The sequence below is a fragment of the Culex quinquefasciatus genome, chromosome 2 (assembly GCF_015732765.1).
Source record: "Culex quinquefasciatus strain JHB chromosome 2, VPISU_Cqui_1.0_pri_paternal, whole genome shotgun sequence".
Taxonomy (NCBI): Eukaryota; Metazoa; Arthropoda; class Insecta; order Diptera; family Culicidae; genus Culex; species Culex quinquefasciatus.
The window spans coordinates 199,771,401-199,789,379 of record NC_051862.1 but is presented as its reverse complement, the minus strand read 5'-3'; the positions used below and the strand labels follow the sequence as shown (position 1 = coordinate 199,789,379).

The 17,979-nt window shown below is 34.0% G+C and overlaps 1 protein-coding gene across 1 annotated transcript in view; it reads right to left on the bottom strand.

Annotated features, from left to right (window-relative positions):
- Positions 1-5,243: 5,243 nt before the first annotated feature.
- The window catches only part of LOC6049439 (lachesin), a 46,121-nt gene continuing 33,385 nt past the window's right edge, over positions 5,244-17,979 (bottom strand). Inside the window, exons 2-8 of the mRNA XM_038258186.1 lie at positions 16,538-16,635; positions 16,183-16,390; positions 8,688-8,861; positions 8,415-8,552; positions 8,205-8,342; positions 5,746-5,904; positions 5,244-5,690 (exon numbers count right to left, since the gene is read on the bottom strand). Coding sequence (XP_038114114.1) covers positions 5,482-5,690; positions 5,746-5,904; positions 8,205-8,342; positions 8,415-8,552; positions 8,688-8,861; positions 16,183-16,390; positions 16,538-16,635 — 1,124 coding nt within the window. The 3' untranslated portion in view covers positions 5,244-5,481. The remainder of the gene's footprint in view (positions 5,691-5,745; positions 5,905-8,204; positions 8,343-8,414; positions 8,553-8,687; positions 8,862-16,182; positions 16,391-16,537; positions 16,636-17,979) is intronic.

The window sequence follows — 17,979 nt, the reverse complement described above, 5'->3', positions numbered from 1 at the left end:
AATGATATATGAAAATTCAAAAATCTGTATCTTAAGAAGGAATTTTTTAATCGATTTTGTGTCTTCGGCAAAGTTGTAGGTATGATTGAAGACCACACTGAAAAAATGATATAAGGAAATTTTTATTTGGGTGATTTACAATTTCACTTTTTGTCACTAAAACTTGATTTGCAAAAAACGCTATTTTTATTTTTTTTTATTTTCTGATACGTTCTAGGGGACATCAAATGCCAAATATTCAGAAATTTCCAGAATAAGAAAAAAATCTTTGACCGAGTTTTGATTTTTTGAATAAACACTGATAAAAAAAATCGAAATATTTGTCGCAAAAAAATTTCAACTTTATATTTTGACGTAAAATTGAATTTGCAATCAAAAAATACTTTAGTGAAATTTTGATAAAGATCACCGTTTTCAAGTTAAAGTCATTTTTAGGTAACTTTTTTGAAAATAGTCACTTTTATTCATTTTTTTTAATTAGTGCACATGTTTCCCCACTTTCGAAAAAAAATATTTTTAAAAGGCTGAGAAAATAAAATAGTATTTTTTGCAAATCGAGTTTCAGTGACAAAAAGTGAAATTAAAAATGACAAATAAAAAATTTCACCGTGTATATTTTTTTCTGTGTAGTTTTTATCTATACCTTCAATTTTGCTTTAGACACCAAATCGATCAAAATATTCCTTCAAAAGAGATTTTTAAATTTTCATTTATCATTTTTAGAGAATTGTGAATTTTTTCAATGGTTCAATAAACAATATTTTTATTTTTTTGATGATTTTTTTAATATTTAAAGATTAATTTTTGGTGATCATAGTGAAGGCCTTCGTGCAGAATAGCTCTTGTTTTTATTTTAGTGATGTTCGATCCGAATTTTCAAGTTTGTTTTGTTACATATTAATTATTTTCCAATTATGAATATTATTAAATGAAAATTTCATAGTATTATTATATTAAACAATATCAATGCATTTATACCTGTAGAAATTTTAAGTAATTTTTGTTGAGTTTCATGGCCAGTTTGTATAGCTTCATACTTTTCATTTTTTAATTTTTATTCTTAAATTGTATTTAATTCCCGAATTTTATTCAAAACTTAGTTTTAAATCAGAAATGAGAAGACTAAACCGTCAAATGAAACTTGTCGATTGATTCATAAATTTAAATTATCAAACAAAAGTAGAAATTATCGAGGTTGGATATTTTTAAGGTTTTATTTTACTTCTTTTTGAGTTATTTTACCTTCAATTTTGTTGAAAAAATGAAAATAAACAGAAACTTATAAAAATGTAATTAATCTAATTTGATACAAAATCACAAATGTTTTTGACACAAAATCTGTTACCATCCCCAGAGCGAGTAGTTATCATTTTTCAAATAAAATTCTGAAATTAAGTAAAATTTATTTATTGCACAAATTAGACTAAAAACTCAAATGCATTGAATATTTTACTACAATAATTGAAATTTTGTTAGCATATGTATTTTTGATTTGGTGACGAGAATTGAAAAATTCTAAAAAAATAAAAAAGTTTAAAAATTTAATTTACGAGCCATGGTTTCATCATTTGAATGAATAAAGTGTTTCAAAATGCATTATACACCTGTTCAGTTGTTTTGCAACAATTAGTTATCTATGTATTGACGACAATATTTTTTTTTGCAAGAAAAAATGTTTTGCTGTGCTGTACATTAAAATTTCATAGAAATTTAAAATATTTTTAATCCAGCCCAAACATGCTAAATATGATTTTCAATGCAGAAAAATGCGATTTAGATTGTTTTAAGTTTGTTTGAGTTCTAATTTCATTAAAATTTTTAAGTTTTTTGGAAAAAAATATAATAACATAAACTTTGAAAATTATTTACAACGTTAATTTTTTAATCTTTTTGGTTCTCTATCTTTGTCACAATCTTTGTCATGCTGTTTGCATTTTTATGAAATGAGATTGTTTTTTTTTTGCTTTAGCAAAACTATTTTTACTGACTTAAGTTCAGAACATATGCTGTGTTATTGTATTTTTCTCAATATGTTTTATCTTCAAATATACTAATTACAAAACTTCAAAATTAAAGATATTGAACAAATTTCACAGAAAAAAATCAATTGGGTCATAACGAACATCTAAACTAAATGTAAACAAACCCATCAAGATTTAAGCCTCTTTGAGAAGTGGCTCTGTACTGAAAAGCTCCACTTTGGCCCCATCCAAGAGTGGCAGCGCTCAAGTGTTATTGACCGCACCAGATAAGCCATCCTCCGGCCGGCATGCTGAATTGAATACAATCTTCACAGTAAACCATCCTGCAAACAGTAGCAATTTTCTGCGATGTTCAAAAATAAGCGATTTGAGACCTTGTGCCGATAAGACTTTTATTATGTTTTAAAGAGCTACTGTTTGTTTTAATTTTGGACCATTTCCCACGTTTCCTCTCACTTTTTTTATGATGGGAGGTTATTAATTTCAGACAGCCGCCACTTTCAAATGAGCCGAGCTCTTCATTTCTCTAACGAAGTCCCTCGCCTCCGGCGATGAGCCGTTGACTTCGCCGAACGGTGTCGAAGTCAAAGCACCCAGCTTTTTGTTTAGACAAATTTTCAAAAAGTGAAAAATTAACCGTTTCTTTGCATCTCCAAAACAAATGCACTCTACCATTAGAGATGAGACACCGAATTAGTGAAAACAATGATGCCCCCTACAATTAATGCACTCTTTTTTTTTCATTCACCTCTTGCTCGCAACTTGCGCACTCATTATCTGTTCAACAGCACCGGGGGTTGTTTACAATTGAAGCTACACTGTAATGTAAAAGCAAATTATCGCCTCATGCGTCTTTTATGAGGGAAGCGAGCCAGAGATTGATGGGAGTAATAACGACTGTTTGTAGTTCACATGGTTAAAGCTACTGTGCGGTGAAGAAGAGTTCATTATGGTGAACATACTTGTTTAGACAAAACTTCGAAAATCTTGATGTTTCCACTATTCACTACTAGATGTCGTTGCTAATTCATATAAGTATTGCATGCAAGTTAGTAAAACTTGTATACGAAATTGTCTGTTCAAAACTCGCCGTTTAGGAGGGGAAATTGAGTCGTACCTGCACCCTAACATTCGTCCCATTCAGCAGAACAAATCGTACCTTCACCTTTCGACGTGCTTGCGTAGACATGGCCGCTCTGTGGCGGCAGATCCAGTCTGCCACGGAGATCAAACCTTGTCATAGAGTTACGGAACATTGCCGCGAAAGAAATATGGGAAAGTTCAGTTCTCACTTTCATCGAAGGTCTTCGCCAGTGCCAGACCAAAAATGGTTTAGTGTCTGCTGCGTGCAGCACATCCGCTGAGGTGACTTACCTTAACCCTCAACGAGAATCTCTTTTTGCTTTTTGCTTTTTGCTTTTTGCTTTTTGCTTTTTGCTTTTTGCTTTTTGCTTTTTGCTTTTTGCTTTTTGCTTTTTGCTTTTTGCTTTTTGCTTTTTGCTTTTTGCTTTTTGCTTTTTGCTTTTTGCTTTTTGCTTTTTGCTTTTGCTTTTGCTTTTGCTTTTGCTTTTTGCTTTTTGCTTTTGCTTTTGCTTTTTGCTTTTTGCTTTTTGCTTTTTGCTTTTTGCTTTTTGCTTTTTGCTTTTTGCTTTTTGCTTTTTGCTTTTTGCTTTTTGCTTTTTGCTTTTTGCTTTTTGCTTTCAGAAGATCAGAAGAGGGTTAAGCTCTGTTGTTGATGTTGCAGCATCATCCGCTACCTTTCCGGACAAGTCGTCACTTGGTCGGTCGGTCGGTCTAGCAAAGGTCTGCCGCGAGACCACTTGCAGTGAGCATCATGTTCGACGGCCAATTAGTTCGGTCACGTTTTTCTTCTTTCACCCTTTTTACGGAGAGATGACGGAATCTGGGCCCTGAGGCGAAGATTGAAAGAAAGTTATTTTTGTTCATTGACTTGTTATATTTCGGTTAAAAAAGTCGAGTAGTTAATTTTTACATTTTTTACAAAAATGTAAAATAGTTTCAAAATTGTTAGTAAGAATGAAACTTAACAAATATTTAAACAAAAAAAAATACAAAAATTGCAAAAAATTCGCCTTTGGCAGTGGCCCGTATGACAACGGCAGCAAAACGATCAATTTCACGCCGATCGCCGACCTTCTCTAACTCTCTTTCTTCTTCCTGCTGGCATGCCATACTCCTCCCCGGAGGGCACGAATTAATCAATTCGTCTCCAATTTCATCGATTTATATTAAATCATGCCCGCAGCTGTGTGAGCAACAACTGCTTTTTTTGTTCTGTTTTGCTTGCGCTTTTTGGTTCAAATTTCGCTTTCATTTCAGTTTCTTACCCGGTTTTGTCATTTCCTTTTTTGATTTCTTTCTTTGTGTCATTTTCTTATCTCTCATTTTTTTTATCTCTTTTTCTGCTGAGAAACGCTCTTATCGTTGATCGGCTGACTCAACTTACGTTTTTTTGTTTGTTTATTGTTTGATTTGATTCGCTGTTTTTCCCTCTCTCTCCCTCTCTTTGCTTTCGCATGATTGTATGTGCTTTTTGTTTCGTTTGCAGTGCACCGATCCACTCGCGGGGACCCGGTTTCAAGTTCAATGCCGGTGTCGGAGGTGGGTTCTTTGCAATGGTGTTTACGTGGGCAGATTAATAAATTGATGGGTTACTTCGAGGTACAATGATATCTAGTTGATTAATAATTTCAAAATATTTTTATACACCTTAAAATGATGAATTGCAATTATTTTGAGTCTTTACTCAAATTAATACAGCGTAATAAAATTTAAAGAAAAACCATTTCGTTTTTATAACTTTACATTACTTTTGAAAAAAATAATTAATTAATTAAAATCATTCTTTACTAATTCAAATTCTTCAGACTGCTTAAAAAAAGCAATCAGCAAGCTATAAAAAATTCTTCTTCGCGCAGTCGCACAAGCGTGAACGCGAACGCATGGATAGCAAGCAATAAAAATTCAAAGAAAGAGAAGCGTGTGCGTTGTCAAGCAAACGCTTCAGTTTATTGTGTTCATCAGCAGATGGCAGTGTGGTGGAATTATTAGGGCAGTCGAATTGTGTTTGAATTTTGTGAACTTCTTGATAATTTTATTTGATACTATAAAAATTACTTTTTAATACATACACTACGGCATAAATTTCAAAGCTATTTTTAAATTTTTGTGTTAAACTAATATCGAAAACTGCGATATTTATGGAATGGTCATTCGGATGAATAATTTTATACAAATTTCTCTATACTAATTACAGTTATATTTACAGCTTTATTTTTTTATTAATTATTAGCGCGTATGGTAAGATTTTAATAATTCTAGTTATCATTATTCATAGTGTTCAACAATTTGGATCGTATAATTTCGAATTGCGGTTTAATTTAGAGGCCTTATCATCACTAGTCAAAAATGGGTCGTATATTTATATGTCTGATGACTTATGCTTTACAATAATCAATCTCTGTCTAACTTGAATCAGTCAAGAACATATCATCCAAGATAGAAAACCCACCAAAAGGATCACTGCCGTTGCAGGGTGACGTCCATTAGCCCCAGAATCAACGGAATTTTTGGCCAACAGAACCAACTCCCGAAACTGATTCTTCTGACTGACAGTCTTGCCAAGTTTCTTTTCGTGTCGCTCATCAAGCACAATTGTGGGTGGGTCATCTTGGATTGTGATTTTACCTAAAAAATAAGTTTCGATTAAAATTTACACTTATCAGACTTAAAAACATCATACTTATCCGCTTCTGGATCTTGATGGCATCCTCGGAGATGCCGAGCCCGTTCTTCGCCACGCACTTGTAGATGCCAAAGTCGCTGTTCCGCTGCAGGTGGATCTGGGTGTGCATCGACACCTTGTACACGTGCTCGGCAAAGTGCTTCACTTCGGTTGAACCTGATAGAAGTGAAAATGATCATCATAAACAACGCATTTGTTTTCTAATTGTTATGAGAAAATAAACCTGTTCCTATTTGACGTTTAGAAAAATCTTTGATTCTTTTTAGTGAAATAAAAATTCAATCCCGCTGCTGTAAACCAAAAAGGAGTTTCAACACTGGTTTTAAAATGCAATATTTGCAGCTCTTGATTTGCTGAATCTTTTGTCAAGATATTTGTGAACTACCTTGGCATTTTTTTTGTTTTATTTTTTTCTTATCAAGTTTTTTTCTAAATAGCATAAAAAGGAACTGTGTTGATAAAATTGAATCGATTTCCAAAATTTCTCATAAAACCTCAAGCAATATATTTCTTTTAAAAAATGTATATCTTAACCTTTAAAAAGTAGTCGAGTCATAAAAAAAAACGAAATTTATTATGGTTTTTAAGGTTTTTGGGTCAGTCAAATCGAATAATCATATTTAAGAAGGTGGATTCATCCAAAAAAAGAAAATCAACAAATTTCCAAAGAGAACAAAAAAATCTACAAAAAAATATTCTGCAATTAGGTTTATAAAATAATTCAATGGGCATTTAAACTTGTGTTTGAGAACATAATTTTTATTAATTTTTGATTAAATAAAAAAAACATGAAAATTTTGCCTAAAGCTTACTTTATTTTCCGTAAATCGGCCAATTTGTTGAAAAGTTTATGTTATATTTAAATTTGGCATAAACATTATTAAGGGCAAAAATATTACCAATTAAGCCATTTGCATCATTAGTTTGACTCAATGAATAGGTTTTTGACTGTAAACCATCAGGGTTGATCAGTATGATCGTAATGGCAAATAAAAATGGTAATTAAATTCAGAGAGCAAAGCTATTCTTTAAAACCTTTTTAGGGCCTTAAACAACCTTTAAAATTTGGTATTGATTTGTTCTACATCGTGAGAAAAAAGATTTTTTGAAATTTTAATTTCACCCCAAAAGGTAAAAATGCTTTGCTGGAAAAATGATTAAGTCATTACACCCCATTGACTTTACACAAATGTATTTAAAGGTGAAATTACCAAAAAGCAACTTTGGGCTGAAAAAAAGAATGGAAAATAATATTTTGTCACACTTATGATATTTTAAAGGAAGTTTTAATTTTTAAAAAATTATTCAAAATTTACCTAATTAATAAAAATCATAATTGTGCGTTTATTGGTAAATTATCTAAAATGAAATTTTAACATATATTCCACTAAACAAAATTGTGTTTAAAAACTTTATCAGAATTAAAAACAAAACAAATATCTCATAAGAAAAAAAAAAACAGATTTTAATATAAAAGTTTGTTTGCTTCTTCCTATGACATCAACTCCAGCAAATAAAAATAAATTGTTTCAAAATAATTTTAATTTGATTTTAAGGCTTGTGAAATGTATCCAAAGTAGAAATTTTTAAACTTACAGGCCTAAATAGGCTTTTATGGTCTACTTAAAACCTAAAATGTTACTAGGGATAGCAATCCGTAAAGATTTTTCTGATGCTGCAAATATTTTTGAAAGTTGATGTCTGTCCGAAAAATCCAAAGGCATTATTTGTTATCTAAAGCATCATCGTCAGCACCAAAATTGTATTGGAAGTTGAAGTTTAATCAACCTCAAACAATCTCCATTGCATTTTTCGCAGAGATTTTTATTTTTTTTAGGAAATACGCAAAATACGATACAGAATTCACATAAAGTGGTTCCATATGGTTTATGAATGGTTCCTTATTTGTATTTTCAAATTTAAAAATAATTTTGACTATTTTCAAACTGTTCAAAATTTCAAACAACATAAATTATCATTGATTTGTTATATATTTTTTTACCAGTACTATTATTAGTTTATAAGTTACGAGTGGTACGAGCTATTGACAGAAATCAAATAAATCTTCAGATTTGAAGGCATTTTCTGTAGAACAAATTTATTAGTTAATTTGAAATAATCACTACATAGATGGTTTTGGCGGGAAAAATATCATACTTTCTTGAAAAAAATTGTAATAATATACATGTATCAATATAAATTTTATATAAAGTTATCAAAATTACATTGCATTTTTTTAAATAAATCACCTACCCCAGTACATGTATAAATAAATTATGAGAAAAGTCTTACCAGTTGAATGATATTTGAAAAAATGAATTAAAATCTTTCAATGTCACTCCTGTTGTAAGCTTGTCATTCCGCTTTATTTACTTGAATAATCGGCTGTAAACTAGGTTTTAACGCCCAGTTGACTTTACTTGGTTAAAAAAATGTTAAGAAAAATAACTCCTCACCTGGCAGTATAAGCTCGCCCTTGCCCCGCATCCAGTACGCAACCGGGTCCGGGTGGGACTCGACGAAGCACTCCAGCGTCACATTCTGGCCAATTTCTGCGGTGTACTGCCGGGCCGGAACGCGCACAATTGGTGCGACTATAAAGAAGGAAAGCAAGTCACACATTTGCGATTTAATGATGGCGGCGCAGATGGTCAGCCAAGACTTACAGTCCACCGTGACCAGGATCCGCTTGCTGACGGTCGGGGACACTCCGTTGGACGCAATGCAATGGTACGCACCGGCGTTGTCCCGCTGGATGTTGAAGATATTCAACACGGACCCCTCGTGGGCGGTTACGAGCTTACCTTAAGGGGAAAAAGAGGGAGAAATTCCAGAAAACCAACACGGTTAAGTTTATCGCTAATAAATTCATCGCCATGGACTAATTAAGATTATGTGAGGTAGAGAAGGACTCTCGCCCCCCGAAAAAAGGGACTCACTTCCTGCGAAGAGGTCATCCCCGGGCAGGAGCAGGGGAAGCGGTTTTTCGCCGGCACGCTTCCACAGGATGGTCGGATCGGGTACGCCACTGGCGGTGCAGGTCAGTGTCACGTTGAAGCCTTCGGGAACGGTGAGGTCCTGGCTGGTTTGGTGGTCCAAGATGTCCGGGGGGACTGTTGGAAAATGGAAATTTTGGAAATTGGAATTAGTCAGACACATTTGTAACAAAAGAAAACAGATCTGTTTTGAATTGAGTTTAATCAGTACAAGTCATAATTTCTATTCAAATCTAGTCTTTGACATGCTTCACATGAACTTTTTGTCCAGCAAGAAACTAAAATATGTTGAATAACAAATCACATTTAAATTCAAAACAATCAAACTGAACCGTGTTCGGCGATTCCCTTAATTGAGTAATAAAAACGAACAAAAACATCCAAGAACAATGTTCTACCAAAGATGCCAACAACCAGATAGCTGCCTAAGCCGGTCAAAACAGTTTTAATTTCTAGCTCTACTCCTTTGAAGAGTTTGAGCGCCCATAAAGCAAAAGCAAAACAGACTTGACCAAGTCACCTGGCCGCGCCGTCACAGGGTCACAACCATAGTTTTGTCGCAGTCACAGATTTCCACCGCCGTCGTCGTCACAATTTTCTTGCATGATTTCCAGCTCTTACCTAATTGCCAACAGTCATTAATTTTATGTCGGTTTAATTTCGGAGGCCACCAAAAAAAAAAAAGAGAACGAAAAAAACACGTTGCATCACAAATGACGGAAAATCGCTTGTCGCCATCGCGAAAGACACTTGGCTTTGGTTAGTTTTATGTGATTTTCCGAGAATGTTTTCCTTCCATGGAAGAAAAAGGAAAATCAAAATGAAAAAGGGGTACCACTTTGCCCATCAAAGACAAAGTGTTTGTATTTCCGAAATTCGCACCTTTCGTAGCATTTCGGTGAGGGGAATTAATGGGGGAGGGGAAGGAAAAGAAGGAGGTAAGCCACCGCCACCACTGGCATTAATGAGGGGAGGTGGAGGGTGAGGTGATTTCGGGGCCTTCCTCTACGGAAGACTTACGCACCGGCAGGCAAGTCTGCCAGAAGTCTGCTGCCGTTGGCTACCATTACTGTGGTAACGACCACGGCATAGTTGGAATGTCATTTGTGGGAGAAGGAGGCAGGGTACACTGTTAATTTGTTATATAATTTAGCATTCTTTGTTTTTTTTTTAAACTGTGTTTTAAGCATGTAAACCTACTTTTGTGAAGTTAAGATTTGCTTTCTTGAATGTTTTTAAGAACCTTAGAGCCATTTTCTCCCAATAATGAGCAATTTTTTTGAAATTATTTTGTTGTACTTTTTGCCAGTGTTGCCAATTCCTCCACTTTCTGTAATTTTTGATTTTTGAAAAAAAAGTGTAAAAATCGAATCATATTTTTTTTTTATTTTTAGATTAAAAAAAATCAAATCGAAGAGAACTTAACATAAATTTTGATATCGTTCACCGTTGTCGAGTTGTATTCATTAAATTTTCCAAAATTTGCATATAAAAATATTGAAGATTGGTTGCTGAGATAAAGCCAGAGTTGCCAGGTTGTCAAATAAATCTGGGAATGCCAGACTTTTCAAGTGTCTATCCAGAATAAAGATCTACCATTAACTTTGCAACATTTTGACAGATATTGAACGATTTTCTTTTTTGAACATCTTTTTGATTTAAATGAACAAGTTTTGAAAATCGAAAAATTTATCAAATTTTTATTTTGATGAAAATGTCAATTCAATCCTTTGAGGCAGAAAACTAACTAAACCATCATAATTTTACAAGATTTTTTGGTATTTGAACCGATTTACGCAATTTTGATCTGAAAACCCTGAATACAGCCTTCGAAAGAAAATAACATAAGAGAAACGAAGTTTTCTCGACATCACCAAAATAGCCGTTGAACAACTATTATTCCACAACAACTTTGCAAAAATGCAACTGATTTTCAATGGAAAAAGGCAAAAAAAAGGGTTTTCCCAAAATTTATGCTACATCTTAGAACAGAACTGCTAATCTTTCCTTTGGGTTAAAATGAAAAAATAAACAATAACATTTGAATTATTGAACAGGCAAGAGAGTTATCCAATTTTGTTATTTTCCCGAAATCAAATTCCCCTTGAAATTTGATCATTTTGCCTTACAGAACAAAAGGATAAAAGTCTTCTTCAATATTAGAAAATATTTCAATATTTTTCAATGTTTTGACATAAAACGACAGAAAAAGTCGAGCAAGTTAATAAAAACATGAAATAAAATCAAAACAAGAATACTATGCAAATCCAAACCTCAATTAAAAAAAATTAAAAGTGTATTAGCGGCAAAACTGAAGCAACATAAAAATACAAAAAAAACTAAAGTAAAGCATTAAAAAAATATCAAATCAAATAAAAAAAAATCGCAAAATCAAAAAACAGAGTCAAACTAGAAACTTTGTGGAATCATTGAAAAATAAGACAGCAGTTGCAAAAACAAACCTGGAAGAGTAAAAAATAGAGCTGAAAAAATCGAATATTATTGGAATAAGAATAAAGTCAAGATTAAGTCAAATTTAAATCAAATAGAAAACAAAGGCCTGCTCCAAAACAAAAGAAAAACAGATCAAAACATCACACATCAAAACAAATATAGATAAAAAGTAAAAATAAAACGTTACTTAATCCACCTTGAGGTGGTTGGTGCCTTCCTCGCATTCATGTTGAATTTACGAATTTATTTAAGAGTTTTTTAAATTTATTTAAAAAAAAATCATTTAGTTTTTTATAATTATTGATTTTACTAGAACAGCAATTTTCAATTCTTTTTTTTTACCAACTCTCCAAAATAAAGGAGAAAAGTTTCATGAGTTAAATATTTCAGTAAAAAGTTCGTGTAAATCTTTGTCGAGACAAAATGATGCAGCAACATAATTAAAACAGATTTTTTCCAGAAGAGACGCAATGTGGCAACCGGGCGATACGCATGCAAGGGGGTGTGGCTGCCAATCCCCGCGTGGTCAGACCAAAATCCCTACGCATGCTGCGCGACTCTCGCGCGTAAGCAAAAAGATCCGGCCTTTGATGTTATGCAAAAATCACCCTTTTTTGTAGCTACAAAAAAACTTTTTCTTGGCATAACTTTAAACGTACTTCATTAAACAGAATAAAATTTAATAGGGTCTTAGGGGACCCTAAAAGGAACAGAATAAGGCGGATCCGGCCAAAATCGGTTCAGCCAGTTCTGAGATAATCGTGTGGAAAAAAAATCATGTCTACACACATCCCCACAGACATTTGTTCAGGATTTGATTCTGAGTCGATAGGTATACGTGAAGGTATATCTAGGAGGTGTATTTGAGAAGTTAATTTTTCGAGTGATTTTATAGCCTTGCCTCAGTGAGGTAAGGCAGGCAAAACAAAATAAAACAATATGTATACAAATTTATTTCAACATTTCAAAGTAAAAAATAAATATTTAAATTAAATTTAAACTGGAATTAGAAAATGATTTATAAATTTGTATTAATAAAAAAAATACAAATATCATGGAATGAATTTGTATAAATATCATGGTATGAACTTGAATTCTAAGATAATGCCATTGATAAAGTACTACTAAGATTTACGTAATTTGACAAATTAACAAATTATAATAATTAATTAAATCAATAACAACGGCCGAAAAAACAATAAAAACTTTAGGTTAATTTTTATTTTAGTTATGCTATGTATATCAAAATATGAAATAAAATATGGTTTTTGCTCTGAATTAAGAATGAAGCAGCTGTTAATATTTTTCAAAGTGTATGTACTAGCCCGGGTCAAAAAAATTAAAGTTGCTCAAATCAAAAATTATATGAGATTGCCCGAAAGAGTACTCAAAATGGAGGCTCAGGCCAAAATTTCAGCCCATTTGGTTGAAAACTGGCTTGCCTTGAGCAGGAACAAGTTTAAATGGGAATTAACCCGTAAAACTGGAGCATTTAGGTAAATTGCCCTGTACAAGTCAGCCTTTAACAAATGACGACTTTTGCATACCATGGGGTCCTAGGGGATGGTCTGGGGAACAATTCCTCCGAAGGGTGCAAGACGATCCGAAGCCCCTGGTCTTGCCTTGAACCGGATTCATTCCGGCGTCGCAGAAATTTTCATGGTCCCAGCTAAATGTATAGGGAAAAATCAAAGCACACTAAGAAGGCCGCCTCGATCAGAGGACGCCAAATGGCAATCAACCACCACGTGGCAGGAAAATAACTTCAAATTAGGCTTAAAAATTACATTTAGCGTTGTTACGGTGTTTTTGATCAAATAACTGGTTGAATAAAGTGTTTTAGAAATAACAAACCACTTTAAAAGCCAAAATAGATGATACCCTCCTGCCACGTGGTGGTTGATTGCCATTTGGCGTCCTCTGATCGAGGCGGCCTAGTCCCGCCCGTGTGGATCAATCGGACCGCGCACTGGACTCACAATCCAGAGGTCGCCGGTTCGAATCCCGCGGCGGGCGCTCTAAAATTCTTTGTGTAAATATGGGTATTCGGCGCCGTCGCTCCGTGCCATACTTTCATACACTTAGGAGCCCAGGGCGGCGAAGTCCTTGTAGATAAAAAGGAAGACACTAGTGGTTGGTACTAGCAATGGTGGCCGACAGCTATAAAGTCAACTTCGTCGTTTTCGATCGAGGCGGCCTTCTTAGTGTGCTTTGATTTTTCCCTATACATTTAGCTGGGACCATGAAAATTTCTGCGACGCCGGAATGAATCCGGTTCAAGGCAAGACCAGGGGCTTCGGATCGTCTTGCACCTTTCGGAGGAATTGTTCCCCAGACCATCCCCTAGGACCCCATGGTATGCAAAAGTCGTCATTTGTTAAAGGCTGACTTGTACAGGGCAATTTACCTAAATGCTCCAGTTTTACGGGTTAATTCCCATTTAAACTTGTTCCTGCTCAAGGCAAGCCAGTTTTCAACCAAATGGGCTGAAATTTTGGCCTGAGCCTCCATTTTGAGTACTCTTTTGGGCAATCTCATATAATTTTTGATTTGAGCCACTTTAATTTTTTTGACCCGGGCTAGTATGTACAGTAGGGTGACAATTAAAAAAATTACATCAGGGATACCCTCTGATTCGATTCCTTAGGCAAAAATAAGTATCTGTGCAAATTTTGAGCCAAATCGGTAAAGGTTAAGGGGTCGCTTTTTACCGTTGAAGTTTATATGGGGAAAATCGCAAAAATGTATGCAGAAAAACATCGTTTTAATATTTTTCTGCCAGGTGGCGCGGGTCTCGCCCAAAATTTTCCAAGAGTAAGATTCTTGTAGGAAATTTAATTTCCTACAACTTTGTCGAACGGTGCAAAACGATCCGAGGTAATCCTGATTTTTGATGATTTTTCTAGTAAAAAATATTTTCTTATGTACTTCTTATTACCCCTTATATTCTTTCAAGTATATAAGCCAATTTCTTTTCATCGCATTGCTAATAACTCATCAGGATCAACTCGGATCTTCTTGCACCCTTCGACAAAGTTGCAGGGAATTAAATTTCCTACAAGAATCTTACTCTTGGAAAATTTTGGGCGAGACCCGCGCCACCTGGCAGAAAAATATTAAAACGATGTTTTTCTGCATACATTTTAGCGATTTTCCCCATATAAACTTCAACGATAAAAAGCGACCCCTTAGCCTTAACCGATTTGACTCAAAATTGGCACAGTAACTTATTATTGCTTAAAGAATCGATCCAGGGGGTATCTCTTCAGATTTCCCAAAATTTTAAATTTTTCTTGTCACTCTCTCATTGTCGATATTGAACGGTCCGTCGAGAGAGGGAGTTATCAAATTATAGAACGAAAAATCAAAGCAATCTTCTTGACGGGACTGAAAAAAATATTGACAGAGCAATATTGATATCGAGAAGATCGACAACCAGAGAGTCCACCGTATAATGACTCTGAGTCTCTGACAGATGACGAAAAAATAGAAACAGCATGCTTTGGTTTCAACATTTTAATAAATAAAAGCACTGGTACAGTTGTTGTGATTGTAATTTAATTTTAAACTAAACTCTTAGTTTCGACGAAATTTGGTCAAAAAAGCACTTTGCAGTATTGTACATTAAAATTTCACAACAATTCAAAATATTTTAAAAGAGGTTTAATTATGCTATACATGTGAAAATGCACTTTGATTGTATGTCTGTTTCCATTAAAATTCTGGAGAAGTTAAAAAAAATAGTTTCTTTATCAAATGTTTTGAACGGTCCTATAAATTTTCCTTAATTTCATATTTAAATTGATACATTTTGGAAGTTCTCTGTTAAAACTTAAAATTGTATTTTTATGAGACTGTGCTTTTATTCACACAAAACAAACGAAATCAATTACATATGCGTCATTTCAACTATCAGTGCACCCCACTTTGCCTGTGTCGCAAAACTTTGCTAGGGTGGTGGTAGTGAAGACCTAAAAACACAAATGTAAATGGTTATGATTAAAATTTTAACACTACCACCCTCCGCCGCCAATTCTGGAAGCCACCCACTCCTTAACTATTCTTAGACTCTTTTAGTCGACTTCCTCCAAAAGTGTGACTGTTGTGGGGCGCCTCACCACCACCACAGTCAAAGTTAAACCCCGAAAAGGGTCTCTCGTTCGTGGGCAGTTAAAGGTAAATTATTATCCTATCTGCAGGCACGCAAATCAGTGATTAGAGGAATTTGTAGAAATAATATGCCAGGCAGGCGGAGGGGTGTTGCGGGAGAAGGGGGGTTACTGTTTTGATCAATATGTTTTTGCTTTCGAGGAGGGGGTGAAAGTGTGTTTGTTTGTGTTTTGTTTTTGCTTGATGGCGGTGTGAACGTGTTTAGTAGCAGGTGATAAATTTTCAGTTTTGTTTGCTGTGTTGTGTTATTCAATAAAGGTGGTTGTTTGCAATAATTTTGTTAATTTTGTAAATTTTGTGAATTTTGTTAATTTTGTTAATTTTGTTAATTTTGTTAATTTTGTTAATTTTGTTAATTTTGTTAATTTTGTTAATTTTGTTAATTTTGTTAATTTTGTTAATTTTGTTAATTTTGTTAATTTTGTTAATTTTGTTAATTTTGTTAATTTTGTTAATTTTGTTAATTTTGTTAATTTTGTTAATTTTGTTAATTTTGTTAATTTTGTTAATTTTGTTAATTTTGTTAATTTTGTTAATTTTGTTAATTTTGTTAATTTTGTTAATTTTGTTAATTTTGTTAATTTTGTTAATTTTGTTAATTTTGTTAATTTTGTTAATTTTGTTTATTTTGTTAATTTTGTTGTTTTTTTTAACTTTGTTAATTTTGTTAATTTTGTTAATTTTGTTAATTTTGTTAATTTTGTTTATTTTGTTTATTTTGTTAATTTTGTTGTTTTTTTTAACTTTGTTAATTTTGTTAATTTTGTTAATATTTTATTGTGTTATTTTTGCTAATTTGATGATTTCTACTTACCGACAACGTCCAAATAACCCATTTGACTTTTCATGGGGTCGGTATTGATCTGGCACATGTACCAACCCTTGTCGGACTCTTGAATGTCCTTGATCCTTAGCTGCCAAATTCGCTGCTCAGTGTGTGTTATCGAAACTCGCTCACTTTTGGTAATGACCAGCGTCTCGATGGTCAATATCGTTTGAGTGTCAACCCTGAGCCATGCAACCTTAAAGAAATCCGGAAAAATTAATTGTATTATTATAATTAGGAAAAAAAATCAGAAAATTAAAAAAAAAACTCAAAAATAACCAATCAAGAAAAAAATGCTCCTTTCAATCCTCTACAAAACCCGCGTAATTGCGCGGACAATTACCTTATATTTGTGTAAATCATGCACCGTGCACGTCATGACGCCTTCCCGGCCCACCGGAACGGTCACGTTCGAAATCGGCGCGCTGAACTTGGGATCGACTGCGAGAGGTTGAAGTTTAGCCAGCCATGTGATGTTGTGTTGCCGCCATCCAGGGGTAAGAAATGGGTGAGAATAAAAACCGGAAACGAATAAAACGTCAATTAAGTTGTTCCAACCCAAATAGTAGTAAGAATCACGAGGGGCGGTAAAAAGTGCAATTTTTATTTCCTGTTGGCTGGGTTTTCTAGTTGTTTTGTTGTGTTTGTTATTATTATGACCTTTTATACGCTGTCTACAGTAGAATAATAGCAATAGCTTTATGACGTGGGTTTTATTTGAAGATTTTCTTGAAGTGTTCTAGAATTTTTAATTTTTCTTTAAAATAACACAGAATTTTGTTTCTTCTATTGAATATTCAATGTTTATCACTCCCTGGTCCAGACGCGTCATCGTTCCGAGAGTCACTATTACCTTAACCTACAATCCTTCCCCCCCTCCGACCGTGAACCCTCCCAACCCGGAAGCAAATTCCCGGTGCGGCGGACGACCGCGGAAAACCGTAATTATACGTGGAAACCACTTGCAAACATATGTAGTTATCGAATGAACAACTCTCACTCTTGTCGACCGACTGGTGCGGTCTCTGGTCAGACCGCATAACCCAAACACCACCACCCACCGCCAACTTGTGGGTGGTGGAAACTTGCACCGACAAGCAGAAATTGATTGCCCACACCACCATCACCTCTTCATCGCGGTAAAGATCACAGAAAGTTGTGCTGAATTGTTCTGATTCGCTGCCAATAGTCCGGGATTGAGCTATGGCAACCAAACGATGTGAGTTTAAAACGATGAACTAATGATTGAACTACTTTGAGCTACTGTTGCTAAGTGGGTGAAGGTAAAGTTTTTTGCGTTGGTTGAGAAAAAGTTGGGCTTGATTACGGCTCTGCGGATGAGGTTATTTATATAAGGTAAGGCTGTTGATTGAAATATTGGCTTAGTAGAAGTTGTAAGCTTATGATACTTTATTGACACTCAAACGAATTAAAAAAAGTATTCGTTTGAATGTTAATAAAGTACCAGAACCACACTTAAAAAAAAAAACAATGAACAAAATATGTGGAAAATTACTAGAATGTTAGTTTTTGTTACCTCCTTAAAATGTTCATACTGACTTAATTTTATTCAAAAAATGAAAAAAAGGCAATGGTAGGCTTCAAAAGTACCAAGCTGATCTAACTGAATGTTTAATTAAATATCGATGACGGTGTGCTCTGTTTTAACAAACTAGCTGGGATTCTTATCTAAATAGTACAAGAGAGCACAAGGGCATTGATAAGTTGAACGAGCATTGTTTATATTTTGTGTAGAAATGTATTATCTCTATAGAACAAATGGAA